At 30.2% G+C, this 16,852-nt stretch overlaps 1 protein-coding gene across 1 annotated transcript; it reads left to right on the plus strand.

Moving 5' to 3' along the window:
* The first annotated feature begins 14,929 nt into the window (after window positions 1-14,929).
* LOC108320776 (protein FAF-like, chloroplastic) lies at window positions 14,930-16,727 on the plus strand. Its single transcript, XM_017552303.2, has 2 exons — window positions 14,930-15,001; window positions 15,186-16,727. The coding sequence occupies exon 2, from the start codon at window positions 15,218-15,220 to the stop codon at window positions 16,487-16,489; it is 1,272 nt and encodes a 423-aa protein (XP_017407792.1). The 5' UTR covers window positions 14,930-15,001; window positions 15,186-15,217; the 3' UTR covers window positions 16,490-16,727.
* The last annotated feature ends 125 nt before the right edge of the window (window positions 16,728-16,852 follow it).

Here is a 16,852-nt window from a genome sequence, read left to right on the forward strand (position 1 = left end):
CTAATCTTTTCTCAAAAAAAAAACATTGGTCAATATGAAGAGCTAAAATGTTGACAAGTGGCCATTGCGTCGAAGCTTTTTCTTGTTATGACCAATCCTATCTATTAGGCTCTGATCCCTTTCACTACCTATTTTAGTGTTTATATGAACAGAAAAGATCATTGTTTTGTGCAAAGGTACTTATCCTACTATAAAAGTGTGCACATATACATACTAATAATACACAATAAAAATGTCTTATCATGCATCATATTGGAATGCAAAAACAGTAATAAAGAGGAAAAGGAAAATTAAGAAAATAAATTCTAAAGACACCGAAAGTAGGTACTAATGTTACAACAGATGGATTAAATATTGAATACTGTCCACTGTCTGTTTTTCTGTGTGTAGAGTGAGAGCAAGTGGGAATCAGTGACAGAACCCGATGCTCTCCAATTACCAATTTTTCAAAACGATTGGTCTCTCTTTTTATGGCAATTGTTTATTATAAGGTAATGCATGCTCTGTGGTTAAAGTTCTCATGCTCTTATATTATGTGGCTCTTTCTTCTTGGTTCGTTGCCTCAATACTCTTGCAACTCCTGAGTGCATCTTACGCAATACGTCCTAGTATTATAATAAAATACACTAAAGACAATTGCATAAGAAAGGACTTACGCATATTCTTAGTAAAAATGAGAATGAGAATATAGGAGGTTGACTTTTTCATTATGTCTGTAATAATTAATTAATTATTGAAAGTTCTTGATTAAATTATAGTCTGGGAAATTTAATTCTACAAACTTATTTTAGTGAACTCACTAAATTTTAGGTGTATTTTCTCAAGTGTGTTTTTCATGTTAATTTCAATTAAAAATTATATATTTTATTTCAAATATATAATATAAAATCATTTAAAATCACATATTTATTATTATTTTTAATTATTGACTTATGTAAAATATATATAAATTATTGAATGAAAAAATATATATTTTAATTAAGGGTTATATAATAATTAGATTTTAAAATAAGAACATTGGGTGTGGAGTCGAGATCAAGAGGTTATTATCGTATAGAGTTGTTAGTGATCCAACTGATTATCTTCACGTTATCATTTGTACTTGATGTTTGACTGTTACATGTAGAAAATACTCAAATGTCAAAATAAGTAAAGATTTATCATCATTCCTACATGATATTTGGCTGTTACTTGCTTAATAATGCCAAAATAAGTAAAGATTTCTAAATCTGCCTATTAAATCTCATCACTTATCTTTTTATCTCAAATTTATAGACTTTTGAATGAGCTTTAGATTAGTGAAGACTTAATTACCACCTAATTGATAATAATCATATTTATCTTTAATTTATTAGTTATTAGTATTATAATAATCATAGTGAGATGTTACTTTAAACAATTTAAATTTTTTTAAATTTTTTTTTATCATAAACAAACATGAATCATGGTTAATATAACTTTTCTATACAACATAGAAAACTACTAAAAAAAAAATTTTCAAAATTAATTGAAACTCGTAATCAATTCTTTAACTTAAAATAAAATACATAAGCATTTAGCTAAAAAAAATTAACTAACATTTCTATATAATGTTTAATAATGCAACCGGAAACATATAACTAAAGTTTGTGGCTAAGATCCTTAAGGTATATAAGGTCATTGTTATGGATTCCCAATCACATCCGTAAATATTTAATCAAACAAATACTCTTTAGATAATCTTTCATTGTCTCTATTCCTTTAACTTTTCCTTTCATTTAGGGAAACATCAATTCAATTTTCCTTTAATTATTTTAATTAGTATTTATTATAAATATATATATATATATATATATATATAATTTTTTTTTAGTAAAATATTTTTATAGACAAGCTTTTTTACTTTAATTAGAGACGTCTCCAAATTATCATCCAAAAATAAGTAAAGACTATTAACGGAAGAAAGAAAAACATTACAATCTTGTAAGGACACTTGATTCTTAAAAAAAAACATTTTTTTATAAATTATAATACGAAAACAACCACAAATTTGCATTGAGTGTTTTATTGACTTCTAGTACAACCAAAAGTATTAAAACAAAAAGAAATCTAAGAAACAAAATACAACAAATCATAAGAGCAAAATGCTACTTTAGCTTTATACTTCCAATAGCCATTTCGAAACAAGTCTAGGTCAAACAATATGCTATTTTCAACTTTTATAGGTTAAAAAATAATTGCTGAAAAATTCCAAGGGTGAACTAAGCTGTATTTCAAGCATAAGTCCACACACAACGATTCATTTTAATCCAATACCTTTGAGGTTTAAGTAAGATAGCACTTTGGTTGACGGAATCGTAATGTAAAATAATCCAAGTATCGCGAATGGAGCTAATTAATTAACTAATTAATTTCCAACCTCTAATTGGTTACTGATTAATTAATCAGGACGTTAGATTAGCGCCACCAGCCTTATAGAGGTAATACATTATGCTTTTTGCAAAAATATGAAAGCTAAGTTGCTAAATAATTGCTATCCGAATCAATCGATCATTTTCATAACTATATACAAGGAATATCTTCAAAACCAAAAATTCGAATTCCCAGAATGTTAAAATGAACAAACTGACAAGTCAGGTCCAAATCCATCCATTTCAAGTTACACAGATAAATGGTTTTCTTTGGTATCGATTTGAAATTATTAGTCCTTATTTAGGTATTGGAAATTAATAATAATATTTTTTAAAATAATTTATTTTCATATTTTGAACTATTTATATTTTAGAAAATTCATTTAAGAGTAATTTGGAGATTTTAGAATAATCATAACTTACCAAATTTTGCTAATTTAATCAAATATCACACGTATATAAATAAAATTTTGACTCCAATCTACCTCTCTCCAATAAATCAAACTATTTCATTTTTCATCCACTCTCTTCAAATTAATCCTTCACTTTTCACATTCCTAATCAAACAAAATATATAACTCTATAAATATGGTAGTTTAGAATTTCAATTCACATTTAGTTAAAATAAAATATTATAAATAATATCATATAAAATTATTGATAATTGTACAACTGTTTTTTTTTAATTAAGATAAAATTTACGATGATAGTTTGAATATTTATCTTATACATGAAAATATAGTTGTAAAACAGTGTGTTTTATTTTCTTTTTTTTTTTCTATATCGATAAGTCGCATCATTATTAATTATTATGGGTTGTCATTGAACTAATGTTGTTGTTGTGCACTTTTATCATGGATTATGTTGTCATCATAGTACTTCCCTTTGATTTATATTATTCCTACTTATGTCTATGCTTTGATTTGTGTCGCTACCATCACGTCTTCCTTTGTTTATCTTTGTACAAAGTAAGTTCTCTTGTATTCTCTTTAATTTTTAATTTCATATTTTTGAAACTTTTCGTTTGCGTGTGCCTTAATATTGTTTGTTCTATAGTTTCTAAATATAGATTATATTGATATTTTTTTGTAATGGTTAGTTTCTTCAATATATTGATTTTGAGTTAGAGAAAATCCAAATTGCTAGCAAATTGTATTGTTTTAATTTTGGGAAGTTCGTATGTTAGTGTTATGTCACTCAAATTTCTAAAAAAATTATATAAATTTAAAATTATCAAACTCCAAAATTTATGCTACTCAAAATACTTTTATAAGATCGTAAAATATAAATATTTATTATATGCTAAAAGTAATGCTATTTAAGATAGAGTAGTCCCATTTATTAAATCTCGTATATTTAAAACGTAAAGAATCAATAATATTTTTATTAAATATTAATTTATCTTGTCATTGTGGTTTATGTTTAGGCTAAAACTTTCATTCTTCCTAATTACATTTTGCATTAAGGTTGGTATTTTTATTTCCTAATCATTGTTATGTGCTTTAAAGATTGCGTTTTTAGTTTAACCTTTTGAAAATTTCAAATTGTTATAAATTTTGGTACAATCTTTCAATGAAGACGTTCTAAAAATAAAAATGGATAGAAATGAAGTGACGAAGACACTGACTATCATTTAAAGTAGTTTTTTTTCCTGAAATGTTATGAAATTTTCAAATATTCATAGTTTGAGGTATTTTTTTATTTTCTTAGTATTTTTCACCTATTTTACTATATTTTACATTTTTGATTTAGATAATCATACTACTTCTAAAATCTAAGAAATTTTCTTATCATATTCTTGTAGTGTATATTAATTTTTCATGATTTCTGACAAAAATATTAAAAAAAATCCACAATTTGAAGTATGTTGTTTTTGTAACATAAGTTAATTAAAGTATATTATATATGTAACATACGTTAATTAATGTTTCTTAAAAAATAACCAACACCAATTTGACCTACCTGTTATGATATCCAATGTTAAAATTATAAAATAATAGACATTAAAAAGCTTTTTTTTGTGGGTTAATGTATCATGAGACATGCACGTATCCTAACATGCAATCATAATATATATATATATATATATATATATATAAACTTATTTTTGTGGATGGATTATTTTATCCTCTATAATAATATCCCAAATACATGACAAACTCAAATCTTGAAAATGATGGAAAATCATTCATAAACTTACAAAGAAGACAAATAAAATATATTTTTAAAGATATGGTAATTTTTATGAAACAAAATTTAAATACTTAAGTTTTTCTTATTGTAAGTTATTTTAACTTAACTAATAAAAGAATTAAAATTTATATCATTTAAACAACTTCTACTTTTAGGAAATTTTAACTGGATGTTAGAATTATGTGAGTGCAAAAGAATGAGTCTTTTCTATCTTCCAATATATCATATTTACTGCACAACAACTCATGTGAGACACATTAGTAAAGTTAACAAAGTTTATATATTTTAAATTTTAATTTTAGTAAGTTCAAAATGACGAGTTATTTTTAATGTTAGATTTTTTCATACACATTGAAGTCAAAGTATATCAAAATACCTTTAAACTTTTCCATTATAGTTTTAATCCTGTTTGTATTAGTAGAATCTTTCATGATCACGTAATTTTAATCCATTCTAAATGTAACTGTGTTATATTTGACATCAACAGTTAATATAATGTTTCCATTAAATTCATTCATTGCTAATATTTTCAAGTAAAATGATTGTTTAAAAAAAATGGAAAAAATATTTTAATAAAACTGTAAAAACAAATCAATCTAAACTATAAAAGTTTAATTTGATTTAATTCAAATTACATAATTAATTTCAGCCGAACCAAACAACATTCACATATATTTTTTCTTGCTTTGGGGCAGTTTTTTTTTTTCAAAACCCCCCAAACCGGACTAAAAACCGTTAACACGCTAAAATAAATAGTAAATTAAGATAACAATAACATAAACTTAATTATAAAAGTTAAAAAATTGAATTCATACAATTAAAAAAAATAAACTAAATTCATATAATAAATACATTTACGATATCAATAATTAGGTGGGTGAGGAAGTGGAATGGTCAAAAAGTCATCATCATCCTACTTTTCGTAATTTATTTACTATATCTATAAAATATAATATGATTTTCCTAGTATTTTAACTCTATTTTTTTTATTTAATACTATTTTTTTATGATATTTAATATAATTGTATATTTTGTCGTTCTTGAAAAGTCATTATTGTTTTATTAATATCATTGATTTATTTCAGCCATATTCTTTTAGGCTGGTCCTTAAAAAAATTCTCTTGCAAATAATAGAAGTAATTCTTCATTTTTCTTACGTTATTTGTGATTTTATAGTGTATTATTTTATTCTCTGGTCTGAAGCCCTGATCAACGTCAGCACTTTTTATGTCTACTATTAATTTGTGGACGTATTGGCATCCATTATCTGAATATTATATTATTAGAAAAATGACTTTTCCACGATCAGGGATTTTAGTGCAAAATAATAAAAGATAGAATTTTTTTTAATATTAATGTATTAACAAAAGCTTTTAATACCTTTTAATATATCAAAATCAGAATATTTAAAAATTAAATAATAAAATATTTAAAATAAAATCGGTACTGAAAAATTAGAAAAAAAAAATCCATGCTCGAAACAGAACGATAGAGAAATGAAGGAAGTATTGTAACGAAAAGGAGGTGGAAAAAGAAAGACATGACGCTGGTTCATTGGTTTCCACATACATTATTCGTTGTGATTAAAGAATGTGAGTTTAAAATTAATATAGATATAAGTGTGAGATTCTCTATGAGACAGTGGGATTGTGGGTTTCTTGGCACCCAATCACATTGCTCTGTTGCAAAGTTGATTCCTTTGCTTCCTGCTTAAGCCATTTTCACCCAATAAATGTCACTCCCTCTCTTACCTAATTTTCTATATGAGATGTGGATTTCCTACAGTCACAAAAAAAAGAAGCTAAATAATGAGAAAAAAAGTTTATAATTCTTATGCAGAGTGAACTTACAAGACTAGTTCATCTCCTACACAGAAACCTCAATTCATTTTAATCGTTTTTTCTCTCCTTGTTATGAATTCATGGCCCACTATTCCCGTCAAAAGCCTTATTTCCTTTTTAAGGGAGTTAAGACCAAAGTTAAATGGTTTTGTCTTATTATAAAATTTTAATTAATTTTTTAAATAATATTATTTGTGTTTTATTATATTTAAATTAATATTGTTATATATAATACTTATTATTATATTATTAAATAAAATATAGGGTTAAATATGTTTTTAATTTGTAAACTATCGAGCAATTTTGGTTTTCGTCTCTGTTTGAAATGTTTACTTATTTTAGTCTTCTTAATTTTGAAACTTTTATGTTTAGTCCTTAAAATTAGACGGTGTTAAGTTTTCTTTAATGTGACAAATGGCAAGCCCACGTGGGCTGCCAGCTTCATGTGCCACATTGTTTTTCTTTTTCTCTCAAAACTTCCGTCCAACTTTTTCACACCCACCAATGTTCCCTCTCCTAAGTCTCCATTTTCATCCATCTTTTAAGCACAGGCCACCATAATAATCAGAGGTACAAACTGAAATCTCCACTAAAAGCAACCGCAAGAAAACACAACATTGAAATTGCAAGATTATGATCAAACAAGCTACACACACGCACAATCATCCGAAGCACAACATAATTCCATCAAGAAAGTCAATACATCTACCTAATCACTCGGTAGGAAGAAATGGAGAATCTCCCAGGGGAGAGGGATTCTCTCGCCTTTGGCTGCACGAATATCGAAATGATCGGGAATCAGAACTGGTCCAGGCGGCGGTGAATTGGCAGAAGTCGAGCTTGAACCAGCGAGCATGTGGGAGATCTGGGAGAAGTAGGAGTGGAGGGTGACGCCAACGATGGCAGGTTGAAGGCTTGTGCGTGGCGGAAAGATGATTGTTGGTGACGTTGGAGCTCGCGATGTTGGTAGTGATTTGGGAAGAAGATGATGTTGTTGGATGTTGGTCGTGATTTTCCCCTTTGGTTGTGGAAGGAGGTTGAACGTGACGCGAAGAAGGCGCTCTGGGTGGTCTCTGCGACAACATTGACGGTGAAGGACGATGAAGGATGGCTCGCGCAGGAGGATGCTCATGCTTTGAACTCGTGGCGACTTGGGAGTTGTTTGCGCAATCTGATGATGGAGGGCTATAGAGGCTCACGACGACGACGAATGGTTGCTCATGGTGGTGATCTGATGTGAGCTTGAAGGATTCGTGGTGTTGATGGCAGCTTTTCGACAATGACGGTATTGCGGCGACGCGAGATGACTGACGACAGAGGAGGACAGGGTTTCTGTTTGGAAAAGGTAAGTGTTTATGGGTTGGTGACATTTAAAAAATAAACAACGTGGCACACATACAAGGGAAACTGGCGGTCCACGTAGGCTTGTCGTTTGCCACATAAAAAAAAACTTAACGCCATCAAATTTTAAGGACTAAACATAAGAATTTAAAAACTAAGACTAAAATGAACAAACCTTTCGAAGAGGGACAAAACCAAAATCGCTTGATAATTTATAGACTAAAAACATATTTAATCCTAAAATATATAATATATAGTTTAATATGTTTATTAATTTTATTAATTCTTTAGAAAATAAAATTTATAGTATTTAATAAAAGAGTATGTAATATATTGTAATAAAATCTTAAATCTATTAGAAAAAACAATATAAATTATAATATATTAAATGTACCAAGTTTAATCAAAATATGAAAATATTATATGAATTCTAATAAATTCACGCAATTTTTTTTATAACTATTAAATATATTATATATATATATATATATTATTAAATAAATAAACAGATAATAAATAAATCTATAAACTTATTATTCATAAATTTATATTTTAAATTTTTTAAATTGAGATATTTTAGTTTTGATTTATGTGAATTTTTCATACAACAAAATTAAATATTTTTATTGGATAATTTTCTCATATAAACAAATAATAAAGTTTATTGAAATTTCTTATAAAATTTATATTAATTTGATTAAAATGTTTATATATAATGTTTTAACAAATTAAAAATACTTAAATTTATGATAAATTCGAAATTAATTGTTGTTTTTTAATATTATCAAAATGATTTTTTTATATAAAAAGAAAAGATTTACATATTTTTGTTTGATATTTTGGTATTGTAAATTTTGGATTTTTTAATCCTACTTTTTTTTTTTCTGATCTCAGTCAAGATCAAAGAACAGATCATGTAAAGGGATGTGAAAGTTTAATTATGAATATTTTTTGGTGGGTGCCAATGTAATCGTCATTTTCCAATCATGGAGTGTTTTTGTTTTTGCATGATGGAATAGCTTTTTACCCTCCTAATAAAGTAAGTTTATGATACTAAACCAGTAGGTCACTTTGTTGAATAACATAATAAAAGCGACATTGCATTATACATATAAATATAAATTCATGTAATAGATATTTATTAGACTCCTCTCTCTTTTTTTTCGTTTGATCACATCATACCTTCTATAAATGTGTAAGGAAAATATATATTTTTTTAATGTAGGTGGGTACTTTACTTTCATGAACTCTTATTTGTTCTTATAATGTGAAAGAATATATCTAAACTTTCGTGATCTTTTCTGATTAATTTTATTGTGTCCGAAGGTTTTCGGTTCACATTGACATATCTTGATTTCATAAGATGGTATGCCTAGATGCTTAATTAGTATTTCAAAATTATAATTCATATAGAAATAAATGAACAACAATAGAATATATTGATTTTGAAATTTTAAAATATTAACCTTTTTTAATAGGATCGCGATATTCTAACAACGCAATTTTGACAAAAAATTGACAACGTTACGTGTCAAAAGGCTATTGGATCATTTAAAATATTTTTTTTTTCATTAAAGTTGACAATGAATTTGGCTTCCGAAAATGTCCCTCTCAGTTTTGTTTTCATTCTCCTCCACTGTTGCATTTTGGTTTTCATTTTGTGTGTGTTTTCTCTCCTTTCTCTCTTTCTCTCTCACGAAGCAAGCTTCATCTTCTCCGGCGAGACTCCGGTGAAGCAATGGAAAGCTCCGGTAACAAGGTATTTTCTTTTCCCTTTCCATTTTCCGTTTCCTATTTTTCATTTCTCATTTTCCCTTTCCCCTTTTTTCCTTTTCCCTTACTCCATTTTCATCCTCTCTCTAACCTCTTTCATCGTTCCCTCTCCTTTCTCTCTTCAAGCTTTCTCCTTTCTCTCTTAAAGCTCACTCCTTTCTCTCTTCAAGCCTTCTCCTTTCTCTCTTCAAGCTCTCTCCTTTTTCCCTTCAAGCTTTCTTTTTTCTCTCTCGTTTCTCTTTATTTTAGCTTCATCTTCTTCGGCGAAGTAACCCAGCGAGAAACATGTTCTCCTTTATATTGATTTTGTTGTGGGAAATGGAAAACTCCGGTGACTTCGGTGATGAGAGCAAGATATCTCCACTATTCCTTTTCCCCTTTCGCGTTTTCCCTTTCCCATTTTCCACTTCCTCTTTCCCATTTTCCATTTAGCCTTTCCCCTTTCCTCTTTGCCAATTTGTGTTTCTTGTTTTGTTAATTATTTTTTGGATTGTTCTAACATGAATTTTTTTTATGCAGTTGTGTGTGCAACATTCTTCCAAAACCAAGTTTGTTGATGTTTTGAATGGAAGATTGACTCATGAGGAGAGGAATGTCTACTTGATAAAATTATGGAATGTCCACTTTCCAATCATGCTGACGTTAATATTTTAAAAAATTATTGTAATGAATTGTATCGAACATTTCCAATTCACAACATGTTTTTTCAATGTTAATATGGATTGAACCAAAATATGTTATCATAATGGAATGTTAATGGATTTGATACACATGACCATTAAACTCACTCAACCATCTCAAAAATTGGAAAAAGTCACTAAAAACACAGACAAAACCATCATGGGGAGTCCAGTTGAACTACCTTGGTTTAAACACCTATAAAAGCCCCTGACAATCAATTACAAAGACAAAAATAGAAAAAAATCACCCATAGGGACAGAAAAATGACCCTAGTGAGTGTTGTTCATCCAGCTGGGGAGTACAGTTGAAGTTTCTACACAAATGACATTTTTTTCTCTAGTAATCGATTACAGGGGTCTTGTAATCGATTACCAGAGAAAAAATTGTCATTTGTACAGAAACTTCAACTGTATTCCCCACCTGGATGAACAATACTCCCCATGCTCTATTTTTGTTAAATTTTTCATTTTTTGAGATGGGTGAGTGAGTTAAATGTTATTGGGTGTGCTCCCTGCACCAATAATGAGATTAGGTCATTGATTTCTTCAAAATAAAAATGTCCATTTAAGTGGTTTTCTCCAATTGAGGTGAGGTGCATAACCCATGCTGTCAACTTTGACCTTTGCTTACTATTTTAATCATAATTTTTTCCACAGACGTCCAAATGATGTGATTCTTTTTTTATTAGAAAGTAGAATAAAAACTCTTTCCAATGACTACTAATTTATAATTTTTGGACATCTGAGCAGGTGCAGTTAATTCCTTAAAGTTAACGTTTTATATATTTCTACCACCTCTGACCTTTTCTGATTGTTTTGCTCATAACTTTCTCCATCGAACTCCAAATGAGTTGATTCTTGTTTTGTTGGAAAGCTCTTTGAGTCTAGATTCCAACAAAACAAGAATCAAGTCATTTGGAGTTCGGTGGAGAAAGTTAAGAACAAAACAAGTAGCAAAGTTCAGAAAAATAGAGTTGGGGAGCAGTGTTCATCTAGCTGGGGAGTACAGTTGAAGTTTTTGTACAAATTACCCTTTTTCCTCTGGTAATCGATTACAAGATCCCTGTAATCGATTACCAGAGGAAAAAGGGTAATTTGTACAGAAACTTCAACTGTACTCCCCAGCTAGATGAACACTACTCCCCATTCTCTATTTTTGTTGAATTTTTAATTTTTTGAGATGGGTGAGTGAGTTCAATGTTATTCGGTGAGCTCTCTGCACCAATAATGAGGTTAGGTCATTGATTTTTTTTAAAAAAAAATGTTCATTTATGTGGTTTTCTCCAATTGAGGTGAGGTGCATAACCCATGCTGTCAACTTTGACCTTTGCTGACTATTTTAATCATAACTTTTTCCACAGACCTCCAAATGATATGATTCTTTTTTTATTAGAAATTAGACTCAAATATCTTTCCAATGACTACTAATTTATAATTTTTGGACACCTAAGTAGGTGCAGTTAATTCCTTAAAGTTAACGTTTTATATATTTCTACCACCTCTGACTTTTGCTGGTTGTTTTCCTCAAAACTTTCTCCACCGAACTCCAAATGAGTTGATTCTTATTTTGTTGGAAAGATCTTTGAGTCTAGATTCCAACAAAACAAGAATCAAGTCATTTGGAGTTCGGTGGAGAAATTTAAGAACAAAACAAGTAGCAAAGGTCAGAAAAACAGAGTTGGGGAGCAATGTTCATCTAGCTCGGGAGTACAGTTGAAGTTTCTATACAAATTACCCTTTTTCCTCTGCTAATCGATTACAAGACCCCTATAATCGATTACTAAAAGAAAATGGGTATTTTGTACAGAAACTTCAACTGTACTCCCTAGCTAGATGAACACTACTCCCCATTCTCTATTTTTGTTGAATTTTTCATTTTTTGAGATGGGTGAGTGAGTTAAACGTTATTGGGTGTGCTCCCTGCACCAATAATGAGGTTAAGTCATTGATTTCTTCAAAAAAAATGTCCATTTAGGTGGTTTTATCCAACTGAGGTGAGGTGCATGATCATTCTTTGTTCGTCATCATTGACACAGGATTGATGTTGTTGTAATCGATTACAGGGAGCTGGTAATCGATTACCAGTGGAAAAATCCCCTTTTGTACCAAAACTTGAGGAATGCTACCCAAACATGGCCGAAGCACTCCCCAACAGTCTTGACGATTGTGTTTTCAAGTTTTTATGGATTGATCCCCTTGTTGGCCATGGTTTAAGGTGTCCATAACAAGCAATTTCGAGTTTGGTGAGTCCTATGTGGATGGAAGACCCACGAAGGTTGTTTATAGGTTGAGAAGTGACGTTCTGCACCATTGTTTATAGGTTGTTTATACGAAAAAACAATACCATTGGAGAAATGATGCCAACAAAACCACTCGCTAACTAAAGAGGAAGGAACAATGCACCTAAGCGACGAAGGAACAACGGTGCCAGCGGAAAAACGAGAGCTTTGGAGAAATGCCGCACAGAAAGCACTTCAATGGCGTAGAGAGAGAGAGACGACTTCCTCCAAAGACACTGGTGGACCCAAGCGACGGACGAACAACGGTGGACAGAGACACCACTTCAATGACGGAGAGAGTTTCAAAGGAAGGAACTTCAACGACGAAGATAGAGTTTTGAAGGATCTTTCGGTGAAGGGGGAGAGAAAGTTTCGAAAAGGGGGAGAAAGAGTTTCGAAAAGGGGGAAAGAGAGTTTCGAAAAGGAGGAAAGAGACTTTTATAGGGTTTCTGAAAAGTGCCAAAATATTTTTAAAAATTATTTCAAAAATGTCCTCCAAAACAAAATGAATCTTTAAATAAAATTTAATAAAAGCAACCAATAACAGTAAGACTCGTGTTGTTGTCAAATTATTGTCAAAAAAAATCTGTTGTTGAAGAAACGTTTTCTTTTTTAATATATCAAAACAGTGACACCAATAAAAACAACCTATGAAATACTCATATCCATGTGTGGACTCTGACTGATACTGCAGTGAACGGTTAATACACAGTTGTTTTCGTGCTAATACTTTTCACGTCTGACGTCAAGTTGATTAAGCAACTTGCATCTATAGAGGTTATATTCAACTTTTTTAGGTTACACGTTGATAGGATGAAAATTATAAGTTGATTACTATGATTGAATTAAATTTAAAATTTAATTATTAATATTATATTAAAATGATAAGTTTTTGTTTATTTTAATAAAAAAAATTATTTATTAAATTATTATATTATTTATTATTGAAAAATCAGTTATTATTTAGATTTATTATTTCATTCACTATTAAATTATTTATTAATGTATAACCATATGATATATTGTATATATATATATATATATATTATGTAAAATAAGTTATTAAAAAATTTATATTAATAAATAATAAGATTAATTTTTAATATAAATAAATGAATAAAGATCTCAATTTACAATTAAAAAGTTAATTTAAATTTAAAATTTATTTTTTAATATAACTAGAGTTTAACACATATGACTTTATTATCTTATTGTAAAATCTGATAATAGTTGTTTACGTGGCCATACACTCCCTTAATTAATATCTATAAACCCAGTTACAGAAGAAGCAAAGAATGCGCTGTTGGCTAAGCAAATTCCATATAATCCAATAGGATTAATGTATTCACTGCTCTACAGGTTTTGTTCAGCTGTACCCCGCTTATATTATTCACACTGATTAGACTTCGTATGTCTAAGTTAATGGTACCACTATATATCCAGTAGTTATTGTCAATTAGCCTTTTTTTTAACTAATTGTTATTGAACAATTTGTAGAAGTTGAATTCTTGATATGACCATTTCTTTTATGTGAGAAAGTATGATATAAATCTTATATATTGTGTAGTGATACAAGGTTAGATAATATGTGATGATTGGTTTTAGTTCAGTGGATCACACTTCGTACATGTTATTATAAATAATGTCTTACAAAACTTTTTTTTTACTGTGTTCTAACACCAAAACTAAATTATTCATATAAAGTTTGACGACATTTATATCTATAATTTGCACTCATTTATTATTATAAATTATTAATGGGTGATTTGATAAGAATTTTTAAATTTAATTTAACTTAAAAAAATTTAATGTTTATAAAGTAAAGTTTATATTCACTTATATTATAGATTGATTTTATTTCTAATTAATATGTAATTTCTAATCGTATTAAGTGGAAATAAATAATTTATAAATTATAATTTAAATCTGAATAAGTATTGGTATATAAATAAGAGATAAATATTTTAAGATTTAACGAGACTCACCTCAAGAAAGTATTCAAATTTTAATTACGTTTTAAATTAGGAAAATATTTTTTTAATAATTTTTTTATAACAGTATATACGGTAACATGTGATTCTTACGTTTCAAATCAATAAAATAATAACATATAATATATTATCAAAAAATTGTTAAAAGAAGTTGATACTCTTTAAATTAAGTATTGATACCTTCTCATTCTAGTTCACGTCTTAGTGGTGTAACAGTCAATACATCTTTAATGGCTAAACAGCAAAATTATGAACCAAGGGGAGTTGGATTGGATGACACCTTTTTTATGAAATGGAAAATAACGAAAATATAGAAAAGAATAAAAAAGGAAAGCAATAAAGGGAACTTTTCACGGTGGCGTAAGGGATACGGTTGAAGAAGTTTTTTGGCAGCCTACAAATACCCCCCATTTCCTCTATTTTCAGTACCATCAACCCCAACCATTCCTCTAACATCATCTCAATCGTCACAACCCTCACCCTTTCTACTCTCTTCGCAACTCACACTCTCAGGTAACTGTTCATCTTATAAGAAATTATCTTTTTAGTTTTTTAAGCTTCCCATTTGATTATTTTTCTTGAAATTCGCATGCATGCACCAAATATGTAACTTCAAATTCTACTGTCATCACTGGTTTAGTTTACCTGATTCTCAGGTTTGGCAATTTCTTATCAGTTTTTCTTGCCTTCCATGCAGATAAGTGCTCCTGCGTGTCTTTTGTGCAAAAGATGTCAACTTGTACGAGCAAGAAAATCCAATTACATAAGTCTCGGAGAATAGACGAAGAGACTCTTCTGGTGCAGAAGCAGGGCATTGTCACCATTTTGGGATCTAACAACGATTCTGTCACTTCTTTTCGACGCACTCTATCCGCAGACATGTCTTCCAAGAAATGGCTTTCTCAAAATGGGTTTTCTCCCTTGAAAAAGATCATTTCCGCAGAAGAAATCTCTCGCTCATTCACAGAACCCACTGTTGCTGCTGACTCGTCATCTTCTTCAGAAGATGACAACAGCGAAGAAATGAAACAAAGCCGGTGCCAAATTTGGGAGGCGATTCAAAAGAAGGAGAATGTGGAGAAATCGGGAGAGTTAGACTTATGGAGTTCGATTTTGTCGAACAAAGCCAACGAAGAAAGCTCCAAATTAACAATCCCTCCTTACGTTCATCCACTTGTGAAAAGGTCAAAGAGCTGTCTGAGTGAAAAGAGTCTCCAGATATGCACGGAGAGTCTGGGATCCGAAACTGGCTCAGATGGGTTTTCTTCTTATTCATCATCTGAGACAGAGGATTCGGAGGAAGAGAAGGAAGAAAAAGGAGAGGAAGAAAAAGAGAAAGTGGAACTTTTACACGGAAAAGAGTTTCACGTGCCGAAACAAAATAATGCTGTGAAAATAACTTCTCGTTCTTTTCCTCCGCCACTCCCTTCACTTCGCATGCTATCCCACCGTGACAACGGAAGGTTGTTCATACAAGCTGTGTCTGTTCCTTCTCAGAACAATTTTTCTGCCGAACGACAAAATGGTCGTCTTGTCCTCACTTTTGCTGAAATGTCTGAAGAAGAAGCAGAAGAAGAGTTTGAGGAAGGTCATGTGGAGGCAGAGGAGTTTGAGAGTCGTGTGAAGGAGCAAGAAAATGCACCCATGTTGTCTAGTGGAATTGGGTTAGCAGTAATGATAAACAAACCAAGTGGAGTAGGTGATTCTTATAGAAGTCCAAAATGGTCGCAGAAGTTCAACGATGTGGTCAATTTTAAGGATGTTGATGTGGCACAACATGGTCCTCTGCCACCAAGGCCAAGGGCTCGGATTGTTCCCTCGTCTTCGGGTGCTTTCAGTGCTTATGAATACTATTGCAAAACCAAGCCCACCCCAAAACCTTCTCCTAAAACATTTACCTTTCACCGCAACAGTTACTCTTCCTTAGACAACAACTTCAACAGTTGCAAGGATTCTAGGAGGTCTTTTCTCTTCTGGGAACCTTATTGCATTGCTACTTGACCTCAGATCCTGTTTTCGTCTAATTTCTAATTCAAAACTTGTTATTCAACCCAAATACAGTTTGCTGCTGTAGCATTTTCTCTCCACCTGTCTACTCGTTGGATGGTGAGAGAGTTTTAATACTTTTGTTTGTAATCGTAAGATCAGAGAAAAAAAAATTCTTGGGACAGTTTCATGAATTATATTTATGTTGTCTGTGCTATCAAACAATTACGTAATCAAAGTTTTTCTTTGACCATCTCCACGGTCTCGTCCTCTTTAAATTTTTATCATGTTTCTTTTCAGTCTCTTTCCTTTTGCAAAATATAGGCCAACGGGGTTTCGAAATTGGTGGTGTCCTTTCTCATTGGTCTTATGTTTTGG

This window comes from Vigna angularis, chromosome 11, assembly GCF_016808095.1.
Source record: "Vigna angularis cultivar LongXiaoDou No.4 chromosome 11, ASM1680809v1, whole genome shotgun sequence".
Classification (NCBI taxonomy): Eukaryota; Viridiplantae; Streptophyta; class Magnoliopsida; order Fabales; family Fabaceae; genus Vigna; species Vigna angularis.